The sequence below is a fragment of the Electrophorus electricus genome, chromosome 8, assembly GCF_041902795.1.
Source record: "Electrophorus electricus isolate QZ-2024a chromosome 8, ASM4190279v1, whole genome shotgun sequence".
In the NCBI taxonomy this organism is placed as follows: domain Eukaryota; kingdom Metazoa; phylum Chordata; class Actinopteri; order Gymnotiformes; family Gymnotidae; genus Electrophorus; species Electrophorus electricus.
The window spans coordinates 10,690,610-10,716,972 of NC_137504.1; the positions used below are offsets into that span (position 1 = coordinate 10,690,610).

At 42.3% G+C, this 26,363-nt stretch overlaps 1 protein-coding gene across 2 annotated transcripts in view; it reads left to right on the plus strand.

Annotated features, from left to right (window-relative positions):
• The window catches only part of tenm2b (teneurin transmembrane protein 2b), a 170,805-nt gene that overhangs the window by 23,180 nt on the left and 121,262 nt on the right, over nt 1-26,363 (plus strand). For both annotated transcript variants that reach the window (XM_081720200.1, XM_081720201.1), the window contains exon 2: nt 7,491-7,771. In XM_081720200.1, coding sequence (XP_081576326.1) covers nt 7,546-7,771 — 226 coding nt within the window. In that variant the 5' untranslated portion in view covers nt 7,491-7,545. The remainder of the gene's footprint in view (nt 1-7,490; nt 7,772-26,363) is intronic.

Here is a 26,363-nt window from a genome sequence, read left to right on the forward strand (position 1 = left end):
CAAGATCCAACATTCAAAGGCTTTTACACCAGCTAGAAGGAGAGGGGGAATGAATATACAAAGTGTAAGATCCACTGTCCTGGGTGAGACATAAAACATCCATGAATGCATCCAAGAAATGTCCCCCAAGGATGAGCTGATGAGGGCATGCCTCAGTCAGATGGGGGATGTTATCAGTTAGTGAGTGAGTGACGAACTGAACAGGTACCATTGCAGGATAAGCCTCTCAGTGGAATGTACCACTAGGTGGCTGATATAAGACAGTCCTACCAGTGATTGCAAAAGGCAGGACTAAAGGACAGCACAGTCACTAATCATGGCAGCACAAGATCAAACAATAAGCATCGGGTTGATCGAAGCAGGGGCGTATCACACAGCGAAAAGTCAAGATGCAGAGCCTCTGAGATAATCCAGCACCTAGTAGCAAGATGCCCACAGGGGAAACATACACTGAGAGACACAACCAAGTAGCAAGGATCATATATACAAGCAAGGTATATGAGCTGGACACCCCCCAAGCTTAAATGGGAAGAATTGAAGAGAGTGGTGTAGAATAACAAAGATGTGATGCCATGAGACCTCCATATCTACACAAATAAACAAGTAGTGGTGACATTGTGATAGTGGACCAGATGTAGGAACAGCAGTGATGATAGATGTGGCAGTCTCAAGTGATGAAAGCATCCAAAGGAAACTTATATGATAATTGGAAAAATACTAGGGACTGAAAAAAGAAATATGGAAGGTTGCTCCAAGGTTGTTCCAGTAGTGATAGGAGCACCTTCTACTGTGACCCCTAGGTTGGAGAAGTGGCTCAATTTATGCTGTTGTTTAAGGATAATGTTTAACAACATTAGAGTAGTAGAATATCTTTTCTGCATAAGGCTATTTTCTACATGAGGTCTGCAATTTAGTTGATCAATTGCATTTAAATTGTTAGATATTTTAAATGTCACTTTTGCTCATTGGTTGGAATAGTGGTGATTTACATATATGGTGCTGATTTAAGTATTTCATGCATGTTAGATAAATTTAACATTCCCAGAGCAGTGAAAGTATAAGACAGAGGTGATATCCAGAGGCCACTTTATTGGTACGTCTGTCTTATCGGTGCACTTTGTAGATGTACAATTACATATGGGAGCCCATTTGTTGTCAGGCACAGCAGGTCAGCCTTCCTCTACCCTGTTAATCACTGGTCAGTTATAGGCCAAGGACCACTTCTGACTTGACACAAATCATACTAGGCAACAGATATAGATAGGACTATAGTCTCAATTTGTACATCTTCTGGATGTTTCCTATTAGTAAAGATTCTTAATGAAATTTGTGGTGAGTGAATAACATGTTGCCTAACATTAACATTTTTGGATGATTTCTTAAATACAGACCTCACTGGCTTAGTCCCTGTCATTAGCATGAATGTTTTTAAGGTACCAAAAAGTACAATTTATGGCATTTGTAAGTGGGTAGAGTGTGAACACCTTTCTGAATTGATCTGTCTGAGCACCCACACAAAGGTCAGATATCATCTTGGTCTGTATGCAGCGTGCCCAGACTAAGCACATCATTCATGCTTAGTGAAAAATGCTTATCTGTCTAGGACCTGGCGGCAATCTCGCGAGGCTTAATTATCATGGTGGCGGGGTGGGCGGGGGTAGTGAGTGAGTGACAGACTGAGCTTTAATGCTACATTTACTGTAATGGCAAGTGTTAGATTGATTATTATCTAATAAAGTATATGTTTATCTGTATGCGCATATGTGTATGCAGTCTGACTATTAATGGCAATTGTAAATGCAAACTAAAAAGAAGGTTAATTATAGCTGTTAATTATAGCATAGGTTCTCATCTCAAAGACCCAGTCTAGAATGTTCCAGCTCCTCTTATGCCTGGACGAGGTTTTAAAGGGCTGCAGAGCTTTTGATTCCCTGGCCAAGGGGGAGTTGGGCGTTTGGAGAGTAAATATGTGGACTGGCTGGATGTTCCAGGGACTGGATTTGGAACCTCTGAATGAACAGTTTTAGAATTAGAGGTTTTGGATATCGGTAGCATGGGTATTTTAGCTGTGTTTGAAATCACATGCTTCTGGAGTGTAATAGCCAGCAGTAGTGTGAGAAGCACGTTCATACAGGAAAATGTAATGAGATGTAGTATACTGTTATTAATGTTCTAGATGCACCAAAATAACAAGGTGTTGTACACTGGACACTGCTGCTCTCTATAGTGGAAGAGGAGGGTCTATCAGAGGCTGGTGCTGTTTTTAAACTGGCAACAGGCAAGAACAGAGCTGGATACCTTTTATTGTTTAAGATTGAAATATTTATGTGACAATTGAGAAGTTGAAGGAGGTCATTTTTTATTTTAAAATTGATGGCTCTGCTGTTCCTATGGAGGCTATTCTGGCTCAGTATTCATGGTTCAGTGTTGTACTGTAACTTATCATTTACATTAAAAGCAAAATGATTTAGTGTTTAATGTTTCACTTGGGATTTAGTACCCTAAAATAATCCAGGTACTAGATGGCAAAGTACGTAGTGTATAGCATAAGAATATAGTGCATATTGTATGATTTGAGACATTGCCTTTGTTTTAGTAGTGTCTTACAGCAAGGACATGTGACTGCAGAACTGTGAGTACAGTTCTTGGCAAGGAAAAGAATGCTAATGTAATGCCTGTGTGGGTTTCAGAGTGCAGGCTGGCTACAGGGATAGAAGAGCCCCAAACCAAACCCAGCTTAGTGCTTCCTGAAGACCAGAGGCAGCCCAGCGTCTAGGGCAGCCGGTAGGGTCCTCCCACCAGGTCATCGCCAGATGGATTGCCCCATCAATAACAGAGGATGATGTAGTACCATCTAGAGAGAGAAGATCATCAGGGTGAGGGGGGGGTGCTTTACCCATACTAATTTTGAGAAAGTGGGTTGAAAAATACATTATTTCCACAATGTGGATAGGGCAAATAATGAGTGAGTATGTGAGATACTTGGCGAGTGCAAATTGAAGCACTGTATAGTGTCTGCATTCCAATTTTATGGCACTTGGGAGTAAAGAGTGGGGGCACTTGTTCTGCCTGTCTGCTATGGAATATAATGTGTTTGGAGAGCTGGCCCATTATCTAGGACTGGGGGAGGGGGAGGTTTGAAGTGGCCTGTGAAACAGCCCTTTAGACAGGTGTGCGTGTGTGTGTGTGTGTGTGTGTGTGTGTGTGTGTGTGTGTGTGTTTGTGAGTGAGTGTGTGTGTGTGTGTGTGTGTGTGTGTGTGTGTGTGTGTGTTTGTGAGTGAGTGACACTTCCCACTACTACCTCTGTCTTCATTAGTGGCACTCCTCAAAACAGACTCTCCTGTTTTGCTGAGTGGGAGCAAACCTGTGAGCAAACATCCACGAGAGCTCTCACTCTCCGTAGTCCTTTTCCTCTTTTCTCCGCCTCCCCTTTTTGCGTCATTTTCCCACTGTTATTCCCATTTTCTCTCTCTCTCTCTCTCCTTCACTTTCTCCCTTTTCTCTTACTCTTCTCTTCCTTCTCGCTCTTCCTCCTATCACTCTGATGTCCATTTAACGACTGTCACTTTAAAAGTCGCATTTGTGCTTATTACTTCTTTGCGCGCGTGTGTGCCCAAGATTACGTCTGCCTTACTCTCTAGCCATTAGGTTGGTGACCCAGAAATGGAAGTGGTTTCCTTGTTTTTTTATTTAAGCACGTTGAATAACATTCTCTTGCGCTGACCCATTAATAAGAGACTCCATTGGAACTCAGAGTGTACGTTTTATGCGCATGTAATGAAAATAGCCACAATTCCTTTCTTCTTCATGCATTTTGAAGCAGATAGGTGGCATTATGAAAAGAATTGCCCAATCAAAGCTACTGGCCAGGCATCAGAAACATTTTATTAGAGAGTGAGATTGAGCATAAAACACAGCAAAACATTAAAGTCTCGGTTAAATACATTCAGCCAAAGAATGCAAGCCACAAAGCTGGGAGTAAAACCTGTTAGATCTTGGAGATGGCCGCCCCTTTTCCTCCTGAACGTAATGAAGTTTTCTGGCACAGTTCTGTGGTATTAAGCGATGTGCAGGGAGTTTGTGGCTCCACAGATGGAAGCGTTCAGAGAGCAGTGCAGGCGCAGCAGTGGTTCTCCCTGTGGCACTGGAACCTGAACACATTATTGCCTCAGGATTGGAGGTGAAGGTACACGGCGGTGTGCTTCCTCGGGGTGGGGGGGTGGGGGGTGGGTTTGGTGTTGCTCACCAGCTCTGTGCTCTACACCACAGTGTACTTTCTAAGCCTTCAGAATCTCCCTGAAAAAGCCCTCCCTTCACGCCTGCAGTGCCAGAGGAGGAGGGCTAGGACAATTTGACACTGCTCCTTTTCCTCCTGTTTGTGGTGTCAAAAATAGACGGTCGGTTCTCCTCCAGCGCGCGCTTGTGTTCATGGAGTAATCCGAGTGTGGGGAAAGGTAAAAAAGGATGATGAATTGCCCTCTTGGGGCCATGGCTGCGATAATTTGTCAGCTGAGTTTTGACATTTCCAGCTAAAAGATACTGTTTCAATTAGAAAACCGAGAGAATAACCTACATCTCCACATTCCTCTGGAATTCAGCTGGTTGAATGCTGCTTCAGTGCAATTTCTGAACCCTTAAAACACTACTCGAAGCGGCTTCTTCCTCATCATGCCGAAATCGTCTCGTGTGGAGTTGTAACTAACTGCGTGGGTCCCCCCCCCCAAGGCTCAGCAGGGTCCCCCCCACACACCCACTCGCAAGGAATCTGCAAGTCCCGTTTTGGGGCCGGATGCCACCGCTCACTATTCTGTTCCGTTTCTGACCTTCTCAGACTGCCACCCTCTTTCCACTTTGTGTTAGCCCCTTTGTTTCTCCTAGTTTCACAGAGTTCAACAGACACCCTGCTAGGCCATTCATATCAGTTCTTACTATACTGCATGTCAGAAAGGGAACGATCTGTTACTCTCTCTTCTCTCTCTTGTTTGTATTCCTCCCTTTGTCGGCCAGTCTGGTCTGTCTCTGACTGTCTGTTTCTGTCTCGCTCTCTGTATTCCCTTTGCCAGTCGAGTGCTGCTCAGTGACAGCAGGCCTCACGCAGTGGCCTATTGGTTGCACACAGATGAAGGCGAGAGTCCTCCTCTGCTCAGCCTGAGGTGGATTTTATGGGATTAATTTTAATGGAGCACCAGGACAGAACCTGACTTAGTTTGCCAAGAAAATGCTGCAGCTTGGAAGAGTCATCACTTATTAATACTGACAGAACCTCTCCACTGTCTCTCTGCCTGACTGGACTTTGTCCTTACATCTAGAATTTTTTTTAGGGTTTTTTTTTTGTTTTTTTTTTAGAATTTCTGGAACTGTTTTTCATGGGGGTTCTTTTCCATCACATACCTCATTCCCTTGGAAAAAAAAAAAAAAAAAAAAAAAAAAAAAAAATATATATATATATATATATATATATATATATATATATATATATATATATATATATATATATATATATATATATATATATATAAAACTTTAATATTAATAACAGTAACTTAATTATTTTTCTACTAGGATGAATATTTTGAGGTTCAAGTTGACGTATGTTGAATACATTGTTCACTTGAACAATACTGTAGTGCAAGTGAATAAAAAGTAACTTACAGTACAAAAATTGCACAGAAAAGTACAGAAATTGGCAAAGTGTATGTGATGATGAGCAGGTGTTTCTATTCGATGTGCTGGAGTGTCTTCAGCCTGACTTCTGTTTGCAGCTCTGCTAGTTGACTGAGCTGAAGCAGGTGATCTGGGTAACCCTTTAAAGTATCCGTTGCAATGGCAGGTGCATCATGTCATGTCCATCAGCGTATGACCAGAGAAAATCATTCTACTGCACGTGCAGTCGTTCATCTCAGGCGTTCCTTTCCGCTCCACGAGTGAGGCTTTGATTGTAGCAGGTGTCTCTTGTGTGTCATGGCGAGATGATAATGGTGCAGAGCTGGCCGACGGTGTGGCTGTTCTTTTACCAGGCTGTTCTTTATCCGAGCTGTTCTATGCCGGCCTGTTGTTCTTGTACTGAGTTATTTTTATTGCCAGTTGTGTATGTGTGAGCAATTCCCAGAGTCAAAAACTTTTTTTTTTTTTTTGGACTAGAGGTAGAATTCAGCAACTCCAGCAGGTCAAGTTCACAACATGACTGTGTTCTGTTTCTGTGACTTGTTTTGCATAACGCCGTGCCATTTAAGACCAGGATCATATTTCGACTGAGAGTGTATATCCAGTTTGTGTTAAACAGCCTGCTTCTTTATCATGCTTCATGTGCCACTGTAGCTTTTATTTATGCAACTATCAATTTTCACTCTGTGGACATTTCTAAAGTGACTAGCCATATGTAAACATGTCAGAGTCCTCAATGAGGGTATTGACTGGCCAGCGCCTGATACGTCTCCACTCAGTAGAATCACACTGCTGCTCTTCTGTGCTTCGGTCGCACATTGATTTACACTTGTTTGCTGCTGGTAAATATCAAACACGAATAATAGATCGACTCTTTTGTGCCGGAATGCGGCTGATTGCGGGTCTAACTGAACCCAGGTGCACGTGCCCTCTGCAAACGCTTAGAGTGCTGCACAGCTATTTTTAGCTCTACATGAGACGCTCTGCCATGTACTTCTGCTGTGAAGCTTTTGTGTGGCTATATAGCCTGGAGCGTTTACAGCTAACCCAAATCAGACAGGACCAAAATAACATTTATTTGGCCGTTCTCTCCAACGTTGAATACATATAATGTTTTTCATGACTAAGTATTGTAAAGTTTTCGAAGTGTTTCCATGTGAAAGGTTTTTTGTGTGATCAGCCGCTGACAAATGTTTTGATGAGAGTCCCCGGTGATGACTCAACACCAAGTCACAGATGAAGAGTGGGAGGGTGTCAAAGAGGACTGATAGCCATCTCTTTCTCTCTCTTCTCTTGCTCTCTTCTCTCTCTCTCTCTCTCCCTCACTTGATATCTCTTTCTCCACTCTCGATCCTTCTCCACTCTATTCTCGCTCTCTCTTCTCACACCCTCTTCTCTCTCTCTCTCTCTCTCTCTCCCTCTCCCTCTCTGTGGGTGATAATGCGATGGTCGAGTCTCAAGTCCCCCCCCCCCCCATCTCCTACCCCCGCGGTCTTAGCCTGGTCTTGATCTGCAGTCAGCAGGTTCTGTTTGTGTTGAGATGATATTTGGGGAATGTTATTATGGTGTAATGACCCCCATCACTGTTGTACCTGATGAGAATAAAGCATATGCATTAGAGATCACAGAGCTTCACTGCTAACTCACTGTTTGCATTACAGTATTTGCCTTGAGAACAGGCCACTACTATGGAATTACGTTCAAAATGTATGTGGTTATGTTTGATGTCTCTATTTTTGAACATGCTGTAGATCTACAACACATCTTCGTGCATGTGTTTTCACTAAACCTGCACCACATCCTTTCTGTTCCCTCCCCCTTCCAGGTGACCGACAAAACTGCCATTCTTCTCCTGTCAGCCGAGCCCAGCTCCCACTGCGATGGACGGGAAGGAGATTCGGCACCGCTCCCTGACGGCGGGCCGGTGCCGCGCGGAATCGTCCTACGCCACGCCCCTGCCAGACGTCGACGATTGCCGCGCTGCCTCCCAGAGGTCCCACAGCTCCAGTGAGACGCTCAGGACCTACGAGCAGGAAGGGCGCCCGCGCTTCCCCGGCCGCGTGGCCGAGCTGCTCCGCCACGAGCCGGACGAGTACGTCAGGCAAGGTGAGAGCCGGCACTCCCCCTGTCTTCCCCTACACGGGGGACCCTCATCTCCAGCAGGGCCGGAAGAATGCAGGGGCACGAAGTTCTTACCTCCCGCCTTTTCTCTGATTAATTGAAACTCTAAAACAAATTCCACCATGATTAGGGTTTTATCCATGCATAATCCATTAATGTTCATGTATCTAACCATCATTGGATTTCCAGGCAAGATGGAGTTTTAATTTTCAGCTATTTGCAGAAAATCTTTTTTTAGATATCCCCTGTCATAACTATTATGAGATCAACATTTCTATATTGGGAGAGTAGGCAAAAGACGCTGTTTCCATGTGAGTGGCAAATGGAAAAGGAGACACGTGCCGTACTCAGTGCAGCAGCGCAGTCGACTTCCGCCAACAGCTTTAGTTTACAGAAGCTCTGTAAACTCACCAATACCACAGAATTGATTTTCGTCCACTTTCCGCAGTTTGTCTTTTTCCTGCTGAAACTTTTAACGGTCTTCTTGGTTGACCAAAATTCAAAAAGGCATTCATTTTGTTCAATTCAGAGTATTTTTATCCAGAAAATCTAAAAAATGTTTCTCAATTACTGTTATTCAGTTATATTCTGGTCACTTTGTAATCATGCAACATTGTATTGAACAAAACGTTTGATCGTTATTCACGTTCTGAAATGGAATTGGTCAAATTGATGGTGTAAAATTACTTGGTGGAAAACTGCTCTGCTGGTCTTGAGTATTTTAGTAAGAAAATGCACTGAAACACATCCTTCACTTCTTTAACAGGACTGAAGATAAAAGTTACATTTGAATTTGATAAATGCATGAGCCTAATTAAAGCAAATTAAATGTCCTATTTATTCATTAATCTTGTCATAAGGTTGTTTCATTCTTTCATTAAGGTTCTTCACATGGTTGTTTCGTTTTTGGATGTTTAACACATAATTACGCATGTTAAATATTAAGAAAAGATTTAGCAACTGATCTTTTAGAAATGCACTGATGTAAAAATTTGATCATGCTGATAATTAGTGTCCATGTCTGTGTCTGTCTGTATTAATTATGAATACTGATACTATAGTGTAAAATGGATATGGCAGACAAAACACCCAATAATGGGTTCAAATCCATGTACCTAATTTGGTGCATCCTTCTTGAAATGCAGAGGAAGTATGCAGTAGTACCGACTACTGGAATTCTTTGAGTAAAATCTGTTTTGCATTGCTGAAAGATATTTGAAAGTATGACCTGATGATTGTTTAGGATGGAAAGGGGAAAATTGATTCATCGCACCATTCTACACTGCTTAGCACTGTTTACCAAGTTATTTTTATTTGCAAATTCTGCTTGGGTACAGCTCTGCTACAAATTCCAGCTTTTGAAGTTGACAGCATACATTTTCATTTAAGATTGGGTCACAGAGGTGGCAGCTGAATCTTGTGGAAATGTTTGGTGCCATTTTTATGTGGTGTTTATTTGTGGTTGCCCGTTTCTTCCTGAAGCTGAGCTTTGACCTGTATCTACTGTTCCTCTGTGATGATCCAGTTGACATATTATTTTGTCATTTTTGTAACCAATGCCTCCGAATTGTTTGACCTTTTTAGAACACGTTAGTCACCTCATGCTGCCATAAAAAAGCACCTACCAAAGTGGTAATTTTAAGATCTTTAAAACCTCCTTTTAATTGGCAATCAACCAAATAACCAGTGAAACCGTATGAGTCATCTGTGTTGCTGGCACTATAGCTGTGATTTACATACCTCAGGTTAGGCATTTTTCACGTGCCATTTCTGATAATTAAACTGGCAGGTATATTTTGAAATGTTCTTTGCACAGTTTGCTTCAGTTTTAGCAGGAAATGATGGTATGAGTTTAAGCTGATTAAGCAGTTTCCTGCCATGGATCTAATGCAAATGAATGGGTCTGTCATTATCATCCATTTCTACATTGCTTGAAAAAGATCTTAAACCTAAGTTGGTATTGTCACATTTGGTTCTACTTTTATAAGTGTTGATATCAATAACATACAGTCTGGTTGTTTTTTTCCCCCCTCTGTTTTATCTCAGGATCTATAGTTATGATATGATGAGTGTGTCTACCTCTGGATATCTGTCTTTAGGTGATGTTTGGTTTAGTTCATATCAGAGCCTTTATGCAAGTGTAGATTCAGCCTTTGTCTTGTACGTGCAGGGATTTCAAAGAGTTCAGCCGGCAACCCACAGATTGTTTTGTCCGATTTAGATGTTGAACTGTCCTACGGAGGTGTATCGCAGTTCATACACTTTATTTGAGGCCTGTGATTTCCATAGTCACAGGCCTTGATCAAATGCAGCTGAAAGTCCACAGTTCTCCACTGGGTGCAGATGAAACATGCCCCACTACTGGAGCCCACATCTCATTACAGAAAATCTCCATCTCCCCAAAGCAAAGGGCGACCTTGTCCTCACTACACCCCCCCTCCGCATTCACTGTAAAATAGAGCAGCTGGCCTGTTCTGTGGTGGTCCTTTCTCTCCACACGACTGCCTCCTCTCTGGAATGGATGGGGTGGGGCGGGGGCGGGGCCAGGGATGAAGGGAGGCTGGGGCGAGAGCAGGGGCGGTGGGAGGCGGGCGTTGGCTGCAATACAGGTAAAAAGAGGCAGAAACCAAGACACAAGGAAATGAGAGACAGAACTGGTGGGCGTGTCACCAAGGAGCCAAGTCTTTAGACCAGGCTTGTCCCATGTTTCAGTTAGCCACCAGTTGTGGCCTAATTCTGACTAAGAAATCTGACCCCAATCCCACACCAGGAGCTTCATATCCAGCCTCACATCCCTACTGCTCTCCTCCCTTTAATTTCCTATTTGGAGGCCCTGGAGTATCTGACAGAAGTCCTAAGGGCTGTTGTTGCAGCCCAAGGCTGATGGCCCGCGAGCGCACAGGGGACGCGGCGCTCAGCAGGGATCTCGCATCAGCAAGGTCCATATGGTCAGGGAGGTGGGAGGGACCTCGAACGCTCATAACATCCACCTGTGGAAGCGGAGCGCAGCACTTTTCAGACAGCCTGGGCGCTCGCCCGCTTCGCCCTTTAGAGCCCTCCGTGGCCTCACAACATCTGCCGCCGTGCACTTACCCTCCCGTACCTGACGCCTTAGTAAACACAGCCAAACACGGCGGAACGGCGAGCTCGCGGGCTTCTAGGTGCTACGTGTGGGGCAGCGAGTGGCCGGCAGAGGACGAGGAGTGGCAGAGGAGAACGCTGAGAGCAGGAGAGACAACGATACAGAAAAGTAGGAGAGGGAACATTAAATTTAGAGAGGCAGAAGAAATGAGACCTTTACTGGAGGGCTGAACGTATTATATTGACTTTGTTGTAATGTAGCTCCATATTAGCTCTACCCATTCGTTATATATTAGCAGCAGCTCTATGAAGCGGTTCACCTTCGCTTTATGAAAATCTAGTGTAAGAACGCTAATTTAAGCCCTATGTGGGCTTGCCAGTCAAGGTCAATACAGTTGTGACTGCATCACCCCTACGTTTCGATTTGTTTCAGTAAGAATAGCTAATTTACCAAGCCTCATAATAGGATTTTCTTTCATATTATTGCTAATGGCTATCAAAGCTGACACTTGGAGACTGCTGTAATGTACTGATGCTCATAGTATTTAGCTCACAATGCAAATCAAATTACGCGCTAATGCTGCTCTTTGATTCCATCGTATGGCCATCGCTATTATGGGAATTCAGTATTCAGAATTTAGTTGAAAGTATCAGACTTGCAATTAAAGATCATTTCCTTTTGGAGGACATTTGGCCTTTGCTTTGGAGATATATTTGGTGGGGAGTACATTGAGATGTAATATTGATAGGGCTGGACTACTGGTATACCTTACTGAGGATGTACCGGAATATGAATGAGCCCAAGTTCTAGCAACGAGAAACCAAAGCCCAACAGTGAGAAATATGAGATTATGCTGTGGCCAAACACCTGGGGAAAAAAAAACCCCTGAGTATTGAGGTTGTGTTCAGTGTTGATGTATAACAGCTGGTACAGCTGTGATTTTTGTCCATTCACATAGAAGTTAACCTTGACTTGTGGAGCGAGGTTAGATTGCACCCAGTGGTGTGTTGTTTGCGCTCTGTGCAATAGCATATGGGTAATTTCATAAATGGCACCACAGGGCTAGGTGTGGCTTCCAGAACAAAACCCGAGCTTTTCGTTAAGGCCGTAATATAAATGCTCTTTAATGTCTTTTTGCCAGTGTGATCTCAAAGGCAGAGATGGGTAGTTAGAGTAAATTACCATAGAATTTGTTGTAATTATGTCATAGTCAGCCTTTTTTTCTCTCTGTATGTAAAATAGCTTTGTTACACTTAATCATTCTGTGAAGCATTAAATGAAATTAAAAGAAAATGATGTTGGGAAGGTAGAGTAAATGAATAGCACACATGTACATATTCATTTCCATTAACAGAAATTATGGGTCGTTTATATTTATATAAACAGGCAGTAAGAGAAATATTGACATTTTGGTGGAGAATGTGTGTGTGTGTGTTTGTACACCACTTTTAAAACTTGTCTTGGGTTTACTTTTCCACTTTAAATGATCCATTACGACATTAAGAATGTTCAAGGTCTAGGAAACGTATGAGAATTAGCTCAAGCATTGCAGATGCTGAATGTCTGTTCACAAGTTTGTTCACTTTCAGCTCCCAGCTGAACCAGGTAATCAACACGGAGCAGGTCTTGAATTCCTGTTCATGTGTGTTTGGAGCTGCAATGAAAATAGAGCTTGACTGGAGGTTCCTGGGGACAAGGCAGAGACATTGGCTCTATAGTAAACATGAAGGATATGTACATGCAGGTTTTTGTACAGAATAGATATTACTGTGAGTTGGTTTGAGAGCGAGTGACATCTTGGAGAGCATTCTGTTGCTGCACCAGTGCAAGGAAGAAAGTATGTGAGATGCATCTTTTCAGTGAACAGGTTTATTTAAGTGTACATGCAGCTGGCACATTTTATTGTTGATTTATTTTTCAGCAGTCTAAAAACACATCAAGCTGACACTGGTGCAGAGGCGAATTTTTACTTTCGGGACCGGTGTTCAAATCTTATTTGAGTAGCACACATCCAAGGCTGGCGGTGTCCAAAACACGAGTTGGGCCTGCTCACATTCACCTCCTCCGTTAATGTAAGCAACATATCTGCCAACTAGGACATCTGATTAGTCATATAGGCTGTCAGCAAGTGGGAAAGCTCCGGTGTGCTGTGCTTCAAAATAGTTTGCATCACGACTCAACCAGGTTCATTCAGTTTTATGCTCTGCAATTTTTATAAATTCACAAATTAATTAATGCTCAGGTGAGATATAGCAATCTCAGTAAAATGGTCACATATATGTATTTAAAAAAAATATAGCATACTGTACTTTATAAATCACCTTTTCTCTTTGTAATGCCATGTATAATTAAGTGATGGAACAAATGTAACTGATTATAATGGATGTTCTGTCCCCGTTTTTGAATAGTATTAAATTACACCCATAGTTTCTAAGAATTGGTGTTTGCTAGATCCTACCTAGGTCAGATTGTGGTGTTAGTTAGCTCAACTTTAAAATATGCTCTTTTGGGTGGTCACTTTAAAGGACCTCCAATTTCTGGATACTGATGCAGCTACTTTAGAACTGGCTAACTGGTTTGTCTACGACTTGGGCAGTAGACCGAGACTGAATCGAATAACTACATCACAAATGCACAGACTGGGACAAAGACCAGTAGGACAGAACCCAGACCCTTGACTAACACAGCACACTTAAGTTCTCAAGCGATCTTGTGACTGATTTTATCTAGTGGATTCATACTCTCCCAACTTCAGAGCTGACGTTATGTCCTCTTAAGTATCCCCAAGCACAGCTGGTGATGGCCTCAGTGTTTATTTTTTAAAAAGCTCAAAGCCCTGCTAGGTCAATAACTGCCTCCTGAAGTATTCTGGATAGGCCTTCAGTATTTAATTGTATCCATAGCCTGCCAGTTCATGTTCTGGGATATACCTGATTTTGACAGTATGCATCCTTAGAAATATTTTTGCATATGCAATTTTTTTTAGGCTTTTGTACTTGAAAAATCAGTCATATGAAGTAACATAAGTGTAATAAATAACTAACAAGTAATAATATTAACACAACTAACATAATTGCCATAACATTCTGAGCATCACACCTCCATTGACAGGAATTAGATTATAAGGTCACCTGTGACTTACCAGAATGTACATTTTGTAGATGATGACAGTGCAGCTGAAACAGAAATGTGAGGCAGGCCAAGAAGCAACAAGCAGTAAAGAACCCTCATGTTGTCCACATTTTCCCATATTCTGTAGTAAATCACAGAGGATCGGGGGCACTTCGTCATTCTGGCTCCATGCTCTGCTGTTTTTCTCTCCTGCTCTCGTGGCAGCTCTTATTACAAACTTGGCCGGAGTCTGCACCTGGGCTCTCTTGTTCTTTAAGAAGCTGTCTCATTATTGTGCAGAAGACAAACGGTAATGCAGTAGAGTGAACCCTGATTTCTCGCCCCCTCCAGACCCTAATGGACTCTAATGTAGGTTTCCAGGGGTTCATAAGCCTTGAAAATTAGCCTGGCAATGAAAATGGGCCTTTCATTGAAACGAGGTAGTGCCTTATAACTTGAACAAAATAAACCCCTGCTGATAGAATGATTATTCTCAGACCAAAGAAAGGAAGGAAAGGTTTTTTCCCCCTCTGATGAAATGACTCACATAAGCTAAAAGCTTTGACACATAATGTTCTTATACTGTGTGAAGTGGAACTCACAAATCTAGCGATCTCTTGTGTGTCTTTACCAGTTTCCTTCATAATGCTTTGCACCTTCCGTTGAGTGCATTTCCATGTCATGCCAGCGCATGGACTCTATTCAGTATCATGCTCACAGAGTGGAATGTTGCTTGCTACTTTGATAACAATTACTGCAGGGATGAAAGCAAAGCACGAGACAGCATCGTCAGAAATAGCAATGATGGGCGACTGAAAGCATTGCAATGGTTTCACAGGTTGGGGAAACCCATGTAAGGAGAAGGACCATCTGGGAAAGTCAGAAATGAGGACAGGAGATAAAGGTGGAAACAGCTGTGCGACAGTCAGCCCAAAGCGCAAAGGCAAGACATGGCAAAACGACACAACCGGCCCACAGCGACGCTCCGATCCAGAGGACGGACGACCCCGCTGCACCAGCGGTTCTCCGGAAGCACAGTGAAGCGCACCGATGTGGTTCAGGACACGCTAGCTGCTCCCCTGCCGAGCGATGACCAGACTGATCAGCACGCCCGGCTAGTGAGGAGGAAAAAATAATAAAATAAGCAGTGCAAGAGAGACAATAATGCTTGAGGGGAACCTAGTCGGGCAGAATTTTAAAAGGTCAGAGGTTTATTGAAATCTGGTGATTTGACATTTATGAAGTAATATAGCCGGAGAAAGAAAATGTCTAGCGTTTTTTAGGAGGAAAGAAGTGCAGAGCTCCAGAGCTTCGAATGTGCGAACGGACTCGCCCTTCCAGATGAAGCTGAGCAGAAGTGCAGACATGGAGCTGGAGATGTGGAAAGATGGAAATGAGATAAACTTATTTCATTTTATTTGAGTTATGAGCTTTCATTAAAGCCATGTCCCCCAGTGTATGGCAGAAATGGGGAGCTGTCGTCGTGGTGTGAAGGTTACTCGTCTTCTCTCCGTTCAGCAGAGGCCTATTTCTGGAACCAGATCTCCCTGTGTCGTTGAAGAGCGCATTAGCAGGCAAGATCTATTGAGGCTGGTGGGAGGTTCCGGTTTTCACGGAAACGGCACTGCCTCGCCACTTTTAAGTGAGGTCAGCTCCTTCTTCCTTTGATTCAGGATTCGGTTAAAATGTCAAATCTGCGGGGCATTATGCCAGGGCGTGAATCGAATTTGATACTGCCGAGCTGCTCAGCGCAGCCTCGCGTGCGCTTCGCATGAAAGCGGTCGCGTTCCTGAGCCCATAAAGCCGCTGTGGCAGTCAGGGTGTGTCCGAGGCCTGAAAAGAAAAGATTGAACTGAAGAATTTATTTATTTATTTATTTATTTTATAAACCCTCATCCCTTTTCTTGAAAAACTCCTATGTACCTGCTGGTATGCGAACGGGACCATGTTGCCATGGCAACGGCTGCCTCAACAAATGACCTTGCTGCTCTCTTTCATTTTAGCACCTGGTGAAAAGGGATATTCACTCTAATGCCCAGGGTGTCGGAGAGAGGCGGAAATTGTCTCTAAACAGGCTAGACGGAGGGGGAGCTGGATTTTATTTTTTATTTTATTTTATTTTATTTATTTATTAAATATATAAGCGCTCCCTAGATATACCAAGCTTGTCAGAATGCTGCCGGGTGGCTGTTTGGTTAGATGTTCTATCTTGGCTTTACACCTTGAAGTTTTTCCCTTTGGAGAGGGCATGTAGCATCAGGGAGCTGGGCTTCTTCACTGTAAATTCTTCATGTGAAAACAACCCTGCATTTAGCTTCTGCACTATTGTTTGTTCCTCTTTAGAACTTACTTTGTTTGCAGAAAAGTACACGGAGTCTAGAAACTGGCCAGCAGTGGCTATCCATGTTCCAAACCCAAAGATGATCACAACCTTCTCACTTTCTCTCATAAATGTCAGGAGGATTCAAGTCATAACAATAATCCTTTTTAATCTTCTGCTGCATGAAAGGGTACAGATTGTTAGCTTTTTTATAGGCATGTGCGTAGGAGTGGAAAAAGAAATGAAAGGATAAAAATGAATTGTGATCACGAGTTCCGATTATGATTTTGAAACAAGGAGTGCAATCTCACTTTTGATCACTCAGCTCGTGTGGAGCTGGCTGCTGTCGGCTTCAGGTATTTGACGGCAGGCATGCGTTACACAGGTACCTGTCTGAGAGCACCTGTATGCAGTCTGCACTTGCAGGTAGTCCCGTAACCCCTCCAAACTGCTGCTTCTCATTCGTATGTCCCCTGCAGTGTTTTTAATAGTGTGGAATTTATGCCTCATTGTATGTGTGTTTATCCTGAACACATAGATGCAAGTTCAAAGATTTAACCAAATGTGTAGAACACAAATGCAGGAGGTGGTTTATTAAATGAGGGAAATACTTACACAAAGGGCAAACAAACAAAGGCAAAGGGGTAACACTGAGGGTAAAATAATACATGACCGGAGTAAACAGAAAAGCAATGGCGATGACAGTACAACGAGCATAAGGTAAACCTGACAGAAGGAACATAACTTACCACAGTAACCAACAACATGAGAACCCAAACACAGGGCTTAAATAACCAAGACAATCAAGCACTAATCAGACACAGGTGATCATATGAACACGGAGAACCAGAACAAAGACTGGAATAAAGGAACAGACGAGGGGCGGAGAAAACAAAACCAAGAAATGGAATACCCAGGAAGCAAAAGGAAAACAGACACAACAGGGAAACTCTGGAAATAGGGATGTCAGGAGGGTGGCCATTAGTGACAGATGTATAGAAATAACCACAGCAAAAGATGTAGAGGTAGTAAAAAATCTATGTGTAGTGCACAAAGTTTCGAGAGAGCAGTACGTTTTGCACAAAGGTCCTTGATTGCCTGTGCAAGCAAAGTGCTTCTGAAGCTATAGGAGGTGAAACCAGTTGATATTACATATCAGTAAAAGAGTGTCAACTGGTTTTACCACCTACAACTTCAGAAGCTGATGAAGGACCCCTGACCGAAACATCCCGTTTCCTCTTGAAGCCTCGGGTACTGCACAGTAGTTTTTATAATTTCACTTAACACTTAATCGTCACAGTATAATGCAAAGTCACTTACACTTCATGGATAGAAATCTGTGTAAAAGCATAAGCAATTTTGAATCGGTTTCACCTGTTTTGGTGCAAATGAAATTGATGCACTGGAGAGACAAAACAATACAACCCCCAGGAAGTGAACGGGTTTGCAAATGGAGGCCACAGACAATACTCTCTCCTTATCCTTCCTGACTCTTCTCTACATTACTGTAGTTTTGCATTTTGTTATATTACTCTACTACTGGTAGCATGAGGCAGTACCTCCATTCAGGTTGCACAGGTACTCCAGATCCTCCAGGATGGCACATCCATATGTGCTGTCGCAAGAAGGTTTGCTGTGTCTCCCAGCACAGTCTCAAGAGCATGGAGGAGATACCACCACACAGGCCATTACATGAGGAGAGCTGGACAGGGCCGTAGAAGAGCATCAGCCCTGCAGCAGGACCAGCATCTGTTCCTTTGTGTGAGGAGGAACAGAAGAAGCACTGCCAGAGCCCTACAAAATGACCTCCTGGCTCACTGGCATGCATGTTTCTGACCAAACTGTCAGAAACAGACTCCATCAGGGTGACATGAGGGCGTGACGTCCTCTAGTGGGACCTGTGTTCACAGCTCAGCATGAGCACAGCTCGATAGACATTCACCAGAGAACACCAGAATTGGCAGGTCTGCTACTGGCACCCCGTTCACAGATGAGGGCAGGTTCACACTGAGCACATGTGAAAGAGGTGAAAGAGTCCAGAGATGTTATGAATGTTATGCTTCCTGAAACGTTATACATCTTGACCGGTTTGGCGGTGGGTCAGTGATGGCCTGGGGAGGCATATCCTCGGAGGGACACAGACAGCTCCACGTGATAGCCAATAGTACCAAACAGTGGTCAGGATACTGGAATGAAATCCTCAGAGCCATTGTCTTGCTGGTGCAGTGAGCCCTGAGCTCCTCCTGGTGCAGAACAATGCCCAGCCTCATGTGGTCATGCAAATTTGTCAGCATCTGATTTCGTTTTTTTTTTTTTGTTTGTTTGTTTTTTTGTGATTTTGAATCCAGTCCGCTAAATCAATGAGTTGATGATTTTTGTTTCCACTGAACATTGTCATTTGGTTCTCAAAAGAAATACACAATTTATATATCAGAGTTTCAGCTTGCATCTTTCTCACACACACACACACACACACACACATATATATATAAAAAATATGTATGTTTTCAGACTGGTCAGGCATGTATTTTTTCAAACTGGTCAGGCAATAAATAAATAGGACTTGAGCAGTGGTTCTCTAGAGCAGTTTGAAAACAATTAAAGCAACAGTAGAACCATATGCAGATTTCTGATATGTAGTTTCTGAGTTCCAAATACTTGCAGAACTCAGTGGAGCTTAGAAAGAAAACCTTATGAATGAAAATCTGATCTGAATCCCAGCTGTGCTTTCTATAGCCAGATGTCCCAGAGGCACAATTGATTGTGTCCTCAATAGACCGGCTTTGACAGTTTAGCACAGTGATCCATGCCAGTGCTAATCACTTTTTTCACGCCCCACTTCCAGGCTTTAGTGACACTCCTTTTGTCATGATTAAATGCTCTTTGGTTATTTCTGAGCCATTGCACTTGGAGTTGCCCTGAAAGCAACTCCAGCCTAATGCTAGTCAGACTGAGCGCAGTGGCTGAGTGCTGTCGAGTCTCTGCTCTTGCAGCGAGTCACCACTGCAAGGGAATGGCGGCTATATGTAGTGTAGTAGCCAGTTGGGCATCTGCATGTTCGAGTGGCAGAACAGAGCTAGTGATATTCTCCTCCCAGGCGCTGGGTGACAGAGTTGAATAGCCAATATGTTTGAAAGATTTTGTGGCAGGCTTTACCACACTAAACTGTGTTGTGGGAGGCTTTAACCATGCTAAACTGTGTTGTGGGAGGCTTTAACCATGCTAAACTGTGTTGTGGGAGGCTTTAACCATGCTAAACTGTGTTGTGGCAGGCCTTAACCACACTAAACTGTCTTGTGGGGACCAGGATGAAATTGTTTACAATGTATTCAAAATACTAAATGCAAGTATGTGATATTTGAAAGTTATTTGTTTTTAAATAACAATAACATTTAAATTACTCTGAATTTATGTAGATTTTTAATAAATCTGTTTATTTTATTAGCTGTTACTCTCCAAAGACAATGCAAATTTTCAAATAAAGATAACTCAATATTCATATTTTCTGTTTTTGACCCTACAGCTATAACATCTACAACAGTACTGTGTCGTTAAACTTGAGTTCAAAACATTTTTGCCCCATACACAGTGAAATTGAAAATATTAATTTTACTCTTAAAGAGCTGAATTTAACACAGTTTCAGGTAACATAATGGCCAAACTCACTACATCCTAAAATTTACTCCACCACAAGAATTTGTAGATTTTCCAAGTAAATTCAACACCTGATTGAGTTAAATATTAACTGTATGTAATACTCATCAAAAAATAATTTTACTCCATGGACAGAATCACGCTGAGTATTATTTTTAAATACCCCATATTATTTACATCATTCTAGATAATGTTACTTAAAAAATGTAAGTATATTTATTGTATTAACATTTTCTTTCCCCAAAAAGAGGTTTGGTGCACATGGATATTTTGCTATTTGCTTCCCCCATTTTGTAAACAACATGTAAGCTTTTATAAAAATAAGTAAATAAATAAACTCTCCATGGCACTTTACCCATTTGACTGATAACACACTGATGTTGAGTGACATTCAATACTAGAGCTAGCTCTCTACCTGTGGCAATTAGACAGCAGACATTATTAGACATTTCTTTTTTTCCTGGACCAAATATCGAGTCGTTTTGGCTAAAATATTCCCTATAGATGACATGTGATGCTGTTGTTCCTTTGCCAAGCTCAATGTTATATTTTTGAAGCATATTTGTATCTCTTAAAAAATAATTTTGCTTCAAAACACCTACACCACATATGAATAATGGAACTGATGTTTTATATGCAGCAAGGATAATGGGTCATTAAATGGTGTTTGAGTAAAAAATCTGTATCAGGAAACAGGTGTTTGAAAGGGTGATGTTCAGAAATCAAATGTTTCAAAAAGATAGTGAGGCCCTCAGTCAGTAAAGCAACAACAGAACATCAAGATGACAGTATTGGTGATTTACCATACCAGATTAGCTAACAGTAGTGGCACAACAAGCAGTAGACACCATGACCGTAGAGCTTTAAGGCTCTACTCATTGCTTCTGTCATGTAATTTCACTGCTGGGGGTCGGTTCCTCCTTTCAACATATCCATAGTTGAAAGACTGGCAATTATTCTGGCAATTAGCTCCTCATAAGAAATAAACCTTTCAGCAAAGTACTTCAACACTAACTTTACCTCAGACAAAGCAACTGCTTCCAATACATCGTGCATAACATCGGAAAAATCCCTTGTTACTTGAACAACTGTTTCATGTATCCGTCCTCCCAACGCTGGGAATACAGTGCCCTCACGTTCAAGGATTTTAAGATCACTGACAAAAGATCATCCCATATGGTATAACATCTTGAGAGTGGAAGAGAGCACATAAGTGAATATTGACCATCATGAATTATACTTTGGTGAAAAGTTTCTTGAAGTAAAATAAATGACATCCAATTTATATATACCTTAAATCTGCAAAGCATTCTTTTCTTTAGAAAAAAGCCTGTTCACTATGCCCTGTCCAACTCCTGCTGCCTGAACCTGTGCTACAGCTGATGCACACATATCCGGAATGTTCTTGTTAGGCACTTCTGGTACAGAAAGGGTGCTTGAAGTAAAGCCATCAAAATCCTCCTGCACAATATTAATGGCACTCTGCTCCCCATCAATAACCATTCCCTCATTAAATGCACTTACATTTTTATTTGTGTACTCATTGTACATGCTTTCTAAAATCTGAAAATGCGCCTGACGCACGTAAACATCCCACTTCCCCAAATTTCAGTCTAAGTGTTTTACCAGGACAGAGCCCGTGAATTACCTTGAGATGCCTAACAAGCAAATTGGCATTTGAGTGATGAGACAGACATATGAAACAAATCATCTCTCCAAACCTTCACAGCTGAGACTTTAATGTATAAGCCTAACTCTTATCTCAGCCACTTTTGGACTTTCCTGTACTTTCCCAGTGTCTGTGTTATAAACTGTCATCTGAATAAATGTGTACATGTTTCACAGGCTCTCTCAGGAGGCAGTACCAAAGCCAAAGTGTGCGTTACCCAGAGAATCAGCTGCCTTGGAATTGCCAGTTTGCCCATATCAATATAGGATGCTGCATGAATGCAGCTTTTCATGGTATAAACTACAAGAAGGTAGTGCTGCCAGCTTTCATGGAGTCAAGACTTAAAAAATTATTACAAAATCTAAGAACCTTAATCAATAACTGCTTAGATACCCACCCTGGAAACATAATTTTCCGAAATAGATAAATGCAATTGATAAACATGAATATAAACCATAAAACTTGCTTTGCTGCAAGTAACACATTGGGGGGGGGGGGGGGGGTCATAATAAAAAATCATGATGGGGGTATAAATATATAAATATAACCAGATACCAACTGGCTTGGCTGGCTAACATCTTGCCTGTTTTTTCTCAGCCATGTGCAGAAGGCAGAAGTAAATGGAGCAGCAGTAGGAGTGAAGAGGTCACTGTCCCATCCTTAGAACACGCAACAGACTTAATATATAATTTGGCATCTTGTACTATTGCCACATGCCTTGATGCTTTATTTATTACGGCATGTTGTATGATCTGGACTAGTCGTATTTCACTACCGAATACAGAATCTAGATGTATAAATGTAAAGGCTAACCAAACGAATCCATTTGATCCTGATTTTCAACCAGTTTCAACTCTGCAATTTAAATCCATTCTTGAACCTCACTCGAATGAAAGAGAAGCTTTCTCTGCAGGATGACTTTATCGTTGAATGAGGTTGGCTATGTCGCCAGGAACTTGGCTGAAGCACTCTCACCAAACAGAAAAACAAAGTCTTAGTCAATCTGTAAAAGGACTATTATTTAAAGACAAAATGCTTAGTCCAGTGAAAGGTATGTTAGCAACCAGTATTTGAAGTACACCTACCAGGCCCTTAACGTCTGTAAACCCAAGGAAACACAGAGTGCACATTTGATGATTACTATAGGCTGTATTCGAAAGTGGTATTGGTGGTATTCGAAAGAAACTCCACAGGTGCACAGTGTCAGGTACACCTACTCCACAGATGTACTATATCAGGTACACCTACTGCATAGGTGCACTGTATCAGGTACACCAACTCCACAGGTGCACTGTATCGGGTACACTGACTCCAGAGGTGCACTGTATCGGGTACACCTATTCCACAGGTGCACTGTATCGGATACACCTACTCCACAGGTGCACTGTATCAGGTACACCTATTCCACAGGTGCACTGTATCAGGTACACCTATTCCACAGGTGCACTGTATCAGGTACACCTATTCCACAGGTGCACTGTATCGGATACACCGACTCCACAGGTGCACTGTATCGGGTACACCTACTCCACTGATGCACTGTATCGGGTACACCGACTCCAGAGGTGCACTGTATCGGGTACACCTATTCCACAGGTGCACTGTATCGGGTACACCTATTCCACAGGTGCACTGTATCGGGTACACCTATTCCACAGGTGCACTGTATCGGATACACCTACTGCATAGGTGCACTGTATCAGGTACACCTACTCCACAGGTGCACTGTATCAGGTACACCTATTCCACAGGTGCACTGTATCAGGTACACCTATTCCACAGGTGCACTGTATCAGGTACACCTACTGCAAAGGTGCACTGTATCAGGTACACCTACTCCACAGGTGCACTGTATCAGGTACACCTATTCCACAGGTGCACTGTATCAGGTACACCTACTGCATAGGTGCACTGTATCAGGTACACCTACTCCACAGGTGCACTGTATCGGGTACACCTACTACATAGGTGCACTGTATCGGGTACATCTACTACATAGGTGCACTGTATCAGGTACATCTATTCCACAGGTGCACTGTATCGGGTACACCTATTCCACAGGTGCACTGTATCAGGTACACCTACTGCATAGGTGCACTGTATCAGGTACACTGTATCAGGTACACCTATTCCACAGGTGCACTGTATCAGGTACACCTATTCCACAGGTGCACTGTATCGGGTACACCTATTCCACAGGTGCACTGTATCAGGTACATCTACTCCACAGGTGCACTGTATCAGGTACACCTACTGCATAGGTGCACTGTATCAGGTACACCTACTCCACAGGTGCACTGTATCAGGTACACTGTATCAGGTACACCTATTCCACAGGTGCACTGTATCGGGTACACCAACTCCACAGGTGCACTGTATCGGGTACACCTACTCCACTGGTGCACTGTATCGGGTACACCTATTCCACAGATGCACTGTATCAGGTACACCTACTGCATAGGTGCACTGTATCAGGTACACCTACTCCACAGGTACACTGTATCAGGTACACCTACTGCATAGGTGCACTGTACCAGGTACACCTATTCCACAGGTGCACTGTATCAGGTACACCTACTGTACAGGTGCACTGTATCAGGTACACCTACTCCACAGGTGCACTGTATCAGGTACACCTACTGCATAGGTGCACTGTACCAGGTACACCTACTCCACAGGTGCACTGTATCAGGTACACCTATTCCACAGGTGCACTGTATCGGGTACACCTACTACATAGGTGCACTGTGTCAGGTGCTCATATTACATAGATAAAGCTACATACACATGCTGCTTCAAATTCAGAAAAAGTGAGTTTTATCTAATGTTGCATTACCTCTTTATCAGAAAAATACTTCATCAGATAGAATACCTCTCTGATCTGACCTTCACATAGGGTAGGCTCACAACTAGATGAAGGCGTTTGTTCTGAAGTTCAGCATTCATCCCTGTATTCTACAGTATTCTAGTTCATTGGTATGTTTGATTCTAACCTACTGTTCTGTATTAGGATATATGCTATGAGTAAATGACAAAGCACTTTTGTAAGTCGCTCTGGATAAGAGCGTCTGCTAAATGCTGTAAATGTCAATGTAAAGTTGGCCCTCTGGCAGATGAACTGCACGCTGGTGTTGGGTTCTCATTGGTTGCTTTTGTTTGAATCGTCTTAAGATGCCAGGACAGGTATCCAGATCCACTCGCTGAGTCATAGTTATGTTCCTTTTACAGTGGAATATAGAAAAAATAAAAACTCATGTCCAAATGTTGAAGAAAATGAAAGTACTGCATGGATTAATGCATTAGGAATTACATCTACAATAATCAACTCCATTCATACTTGCATATCCATTTTTGAAGTAAAAGTCATTCAAGTATGGGAAGAGGGAAACCTAGCACACAGCTCTCTCACAGTTCCCTTAGCACACAGCTCTCTCACAGTTCCCTTAGCACACAGCTCTCTCACAGTTCCCTTAGCACACAGCTCTCTCATTTGTCTTGGTGGTAATGTCCTTGGAGCAGTCCATCAAAATATGACAACAAACATCTTAGCACTTAAATTACAATTACAGTTGAAATCCAATAATCGGTTAAATCCAGAAAGTCAGTTGAATCCATTGAAGCATTTTTACCAAATAAAAAGTCAAAAGAACAACCTACCTATGAGTCTTGGTCATTTCTGCAGTATATTCACCATTTGTCTCCTGGGTCAGTCGTTTCTTGTCTTGGTCCATGTGTATTCTTTAATTGTCCTATCCCGACCAGGTTTCCATTACTGTGTCCTTTCAATCAGCTACAGTGTGAAGTGAAACAGCATTTTACAGCAGTCATGTACAGGATGTCACTCCAAATGTCAGTAGTATTCATATGAATTATTTAACTTGCACTATCAATGAGAAACTCCACAGGTGCACTGTATCAGGTACACCTACTATAAAGCTACATACACATGCTGCTTCAAATTCCTCTCTTATTGGTTTGAAAACAAGATGATTGTGCCCTCTGAGTCACATGATTACAGATCAACTGAGGAACTCAGTAATACATCTGGAGAGATGGTGACAGACACAGTGTCATTAAAAAGGATGCATACCATGAAGAATTCAGCAGCAGTGGGTTGGTTTTTTTACATTTTTCTACCACTGTTAGCAGTACACAGTAATTATGACTACTTTAAATTTACAAACACATTCTTGTTGGATCCATAGTTTTATTGATATGAGTAGCTGGTGACGTGTTGCTCAGTGTCACTTGATAGAAAGGTCTAGGAAAAGTGATTCTTCATGTAAAAATGATCCAAAAAATACATAAATCTTATCTAAAATTTTATTTTAGAACAGTTTTGTTTTTTTCAAGGCTTACTAATGTCATCTTATGATGACAATTTCAATATACTACAACTTGGATCCTCGGTAAGTTTTCACATGCATCTTTAATTTCAAGTTCCAGACTCATCATAAGCTTTAAGGTCTGTTTGGAGATCTTCCTTTATGCTGAATTTGGTGCAAGCTATCCGTAACGGGGGAAGGGCATGCTGGAGAAAGGCAGGAAGCAAAATGCTGGCCTCCACCTGAAGAGTTTAATGAAACGAACGAAAACGCAACCGAACATAAAAGTGCACTAACGAGAGCAAAAGAAGCCAATATAACATCTACAATTACTGACAAATGCTCATGGAAACAAAAGGGGCTTAAAAGGGATAAATATGATGACATAACAACCCCCCATGTGGCGCATGAGGCGC